The sequence below is a fragment of the Myotis brandtii genome, unplaced genomic scaffold, assembly GCF_000412655.1.
Source record: "Myotis brandtii unplaced genomic scaffold, ASM41265v1 scaffold235, whole genome shotgun sequence".
NCBI classification, from domain to species: domain Eukaryota; kingdom Metazoa; phylum Chordata; class Mammalia; order Chiroptera; family Vespertilionidae; genus Myotis; species Myotis brandtii.
In genome coordinates this window covers 1,041,049-1,045,628 of record NW_005358857.1, presented here as the reverse complement: position 1 = coordinate 1,045,628, position 4,580 = coordinate 1,041,049, and the positions used below count along the sequence as shown (strand labels likewise).

General features: G+C 45.7%; 1 protein-coding gene across 1 annotated transcript in view; it reads right to left on the bottom strand.

Annotated features, from left to right (window-relative positions):
• Nucleotides 1-3,509: 3,509 nt before the first annotated feature.
• The window catches only part of LOC102253684 (chromosome unknown open reading frame, human C1orf228), a 37,552-nt gene continuing 36,481 nt past the window's right edge, over nt 3,510-4,580 (bottom strand). The window contains exons 10-11 of the mRNA XM_014540020.1: nt 4,477-4,578; nt 3,510-4,289 (exon numbers count right to left, since the gene is read on the bottom strand). Coding sequence (XP_014395506.1) covers nt 3,726-4,289; nt 4,477-4,578 — 666 coding nt within the window. The 3' untranslated portion in view covers nt 3,510-3,725. The remainder of the gene's footprint in view (nt 4,290-4,476; nt 4,579-4,580) is intronic.

The window sequence follows — 4,580 nt, the reverse complement described above, 5'->3', positions numbered from 1 at the left end:
ACCCTAACCCTAACCCTAACCCTAACCCTAACGGTAAAAAAAAAAGATATAAAAAAAAATAAACTATGGTTACCTTAGAGAAGTGGTTTCCAGATTTTGGATTTTCCAATTATTAAAATTTCCAAAATATTTCTGGGTTCCAAAAATTTTAACCATTTTTCTACAAAAGAAAAGCCATTTCAAGACTAAAAACAGGAGAGCCTCATAGCCTTCTGGGAAACCATCTTATTTCCTCCCCTCCCCCTCCTCCTGCCTTCAACCAACCAGCCTCCCATCAGTGATGGACATGCGCCATGTTTATTGAGAATATCAGTTTCTGCATGTGGGCAGTAGATATTGAAGGTTATATGGTTTACAGAAAACATCTTTAAAAGATAAACACTGCCGAACCGGTTTGGCTCAGTGGATAGAGCGTCGGCCTGCGGACTCAAGGGTCCCAGGTTCGATTCCGGTCAAGGGCATGTACCGTGGTTGCGAGCACATCCCCACTGGGTGTGTGCAGGAGGCAGCTGATCCATCTCTCTCATCGATGTTTCTAACTCTCTATCCCTCTCCCTTCTTCTCTGTAAAAAATCAATAAAATATATTAAAAAAATAAATAAATAAAAAAATAAAAGATAAACACTCAAGTCCCTGTATCTACATGAGGAAAACATTCTGAAAAAGGCTTTCATAGGAAAGAAAATTCAAGAAGACATTGTTATTAAAAGAATCAATCCCCTTAGATAAGCTTTATTACCCAGAATTGTGTTTAGCAAAAAAAAAAAAAAGTGTTTATTTGTGTAGATTTCTTTCTTTTTTTAAAAAAAAAATATATATTTAAAATATTTTATTGATTTTTTACCGAGAGGAAGGGAGAGGGATAGAGAGTTAGAAACATCAGCTGCCTCCTGCACACTCCCTACTGGGGATGTGTCTGCAACCAAGGTACATGCCCTTGACCGGAATCGAACCTGGGACCCTTGAGTCCGCAGGCTGACTCTATCCAGAGCCAAACCGGTTAGGGCTCAAAACTCTTTTGAGGTGGAAGGGGTGGGGGGTGGGGGAGGCGACCTGGGAAACTGTACTTAAAACACAAAACAAAAATCAAAGAACAAAACCACCCTGGGCTGATACTAACTGCCTGCCCCCTTGCACACACATGAAGGAACCAGGATTTAAAGAGATGAAGGCACTTTAAAAAGATCTAAAACCAGTGAAAATCAGAACTAGCACTTGAATACTCTTCTTTGAACCCCAAGTCCAGTCTTCTTTTTTCAAGTCCTTCTGGCCCAGCTGACAGTGAAGGACCCAAAAGAAGTCTGTACCATACATCGCATAGAACTTTTAGTCTCCCTTAAGTCAAACTTGGATTACGTTCTTCCTTTCCCTTCGGTCAATAGCCACTTAGGTTCTCTTGTTTCTCTTCATTTTTCAGTTGGGGAAGACATCTGTCTAATGGCTTGTAAAATACTTTGTATATTTTATACTTTTCCCAGAGCAGGGGACTAAGCCTGCTGTTCCTAAAACTCTGTCAACAGACTAGAATAGGGGTTGGGAAACTATGACCTGTGGGCCAAATGCAGCCCACTACTTGTTTTTGTAAATAAAGTTTTATGGAAACACAGCCACACCTATTCATTTTCATACTGTCTATGACTGTTTTATTGCTACAATGGCAAGTAGTTGTGACACTATCTAGCCCTTTACAGAAACAGTTTGCTTATCCTGTTCTAAAATCATGAAAAGTATTTTCTGTCATTAAGAAGAGAGGTGATATATAAGAGCCTCTTTTTAGTTTGTTGTGATGATGATTCTCATGACAGTCAGTTCTTCTGGTGGTGGTGATAATTAGCAACAAATAGCTAAATGGTAGGGAGGATAAACAAAGCTCTGCAATCCGGATGTCCAGACATGACTGCATGATACATATGAAATGGGGGAACCATCCTGGCTATTAATGGCAACCCTGCCCTGTCGCCCAGCCTACCTGTTCTGCCAGCCAGGCAATATGCTTGACCTCCTTGCTGCCTCCTGCTGTACTGGTTGCACCAAGCATGGCATTGAGTTCAGCCAACACCTGTGGGAGGAGAGCCATAATGTTGGTGTGGATAGCTACGAACCAGGAGTGTGCGGTGGCTGTATCCTTGCAGCGTATTTTATTGATTTTTTACCGAGAGGAAGGGAGAGGGATAGAGAGTTAGAAACATCAGCTGCCTCCTGCACACTCCCTACTGGGTATGTGCCCACAACCAAGGTACATGCCCCTAACTGGAATCGAAGCCGGGACCCTTGAGTCCGCAGGCCGACACTCTATCCACTGAGCCAAACCGGTCAGGGCTGTGTAGATTTCTTGTAAGTCACATTAAGATTTTTTTCATCACTAATATTAGCAAGATTGAGTATCAAAAAAAAAAAGACTAAAAACAGTGCAGAATGACTTGAAACCAAAGGACAGGACACTTCTTTAAAATAGGAAATCCATTTAGCTTTATGTGAATATATATTTTGTAACCTTCCTTTCCTCCAGCCCAAACATAGGAAAACTGGGGCTCAAAATCAGTTTAGCCAAAGGCTGAGCCGCCTTAGATTGACAGTATCAGGCCGGTGATGCCCTCTTGTGGCAGCCTGGAGAATTACTGCCATCTGACTTCATTTCCCCTGACTTGAAAATTCCTTTAGAATTATCTCCATTATTCATTCATGCATACCTGGCATTGATCTCAATGTTTGGGATACATCAGTAAAGAAAGAAAAATATAAATACAGCCTAGCCAGTTTGGCTCAGCGGATAGAGTGTTGGCCTGGGGTCTGAAGGGTCCCAGGTTCGATTCTAGCCAAGGGCACATGCCCAGGTTTCAGACTAGATCCCCAATAGGGGGAGTGCAAGAGGCAGCTGATCAATGATTCTGTCATCATTGATGGTTCTATTTCTCTCTCCCTCTCCCTTTCTGAAATCAATAAAAATATAAAAAATATATAAATACATATATCTAGCCCAGCTGGTGTGGTTCAGTGGTTGAGTGTGACCCATGAACCAGGAGGTCATGGTTCAATTCCCAGTCAGAGCATATGCTAGGGTTTTGGACTTGATCCCCAGTAGGGGTGTGCAGGAGGCAGCCAATCAGAATTATCTCTTATCATGGATGTTTCTATCTCTCCCTCTCCCTTCCTCTCTGTAAAAAAATCAATAAAAATATATTTTAAAAGCAAACAACCCCATATTTAAAAAAATACTTATATCTATATATCTAATCTCTATATCTATGTTTATCTTATTTATCCTTGTCCTAGTGGAGCTTATATTCAGGGGGAGAGATAATGAATGAATGAATGAATGAATAAATAAATAAATACTATGGAAAAAAAATGGCATGCTAAGGGGCAGGGGCCATAGTGTAGGGAGTGGTATAGTGTGGGTTGCAACTTAAGAAAGAGTAGCCCTCAGCCCTGGCTGGGTAGCTCGGTTGGTTAGAGCATTGTCCCGGTATGCCATGCTTGAGGGTTTGATCCCAGGTCAGGGCACATACAAGAATCAACCAATGAATGCATAAGTAAATGGAACAACAAATCAGGGTTTCTCTCAAGTCAATTAAACAAAAAGGAATAGGTGATTTTGTGTGAGTTGAAAAGAGATGAGGGCGTTGGTCATGCAGCTAGAGATCTGGGCGGAGAGGGTCTGAGAACAGAACCTCTCTCCCTGTTCATCAGAAAAGCCAGCACAGAGGTCCCAAGGCAAGAGCTCGTTAAGAAACACACAGCGAGTGTGTCTGGAGCCTGTGAGGGGGAAAGAGAAGTAGGAGACAGTTCAGAGGTAACGGGATTAGCTCACCAAGGGCCCTGCTCTCATTGAATCTCCCTCCGCATCCACACACACAGAGAACAGATCGACAGCAAGGCTGTTTATTGAACTCTTCCCAGCCAGCAGCTCTCCCCCGCCCCCGCACCCGGAGCCAAGTGGAGTCGCCCTGAGGGGACCCAGGCTCCCTCGCCCGCCTCTCCGCCTTGGCCCTCCTGGCTGCCTCAGGGGCCCTGTCACTCCTTTCCGTCCACATCCTCCAGGAAGTGAGTGCAGTCAGGCAGCCGCTGCCGATCCCGAGGGCAGAAGTAACAGCTCCTGTTGCTGTAGACCTGGCCGCGCAGGTACAGTTCTGGAAGCAGGAGGCGAGCCTGAGTCCGGTGCTGGCTGCACCCGTGCTCCATCCAGGGTCCCTCGCTCCCCACGCACCTCTGGACACATTGACTTTGTTGGTTGCCAAGATGTCCACCTGAACGCTGTCTATTTTCATGTGCAAGTCCTCTGCGTTGCTCTGAGGACAGGAAAGGGGAGCGGAGAGAGGCAGGTGCAGCCCACGCCCGCGTCCTTCCCTGCCGCTGGCCACTAGGCCCAGTTCGTGTGAGGGGTGCCCCGGGGGAGGGACGGGGCGCAGGAGGCTCGGTTCTGTTGGGGCCACTGCTCTCTGTGCAGGCGGGACGGGGCGGGGCGGGAACACTCACGCGGAAGAGCTTGTAGAGCTCCTGTCCCATGCACTTCTGCACGTGCTCCTCCACCACCGGGAAGATCCGCACGAAGTACTGCACCGACGGGCAGCGGCGTGACT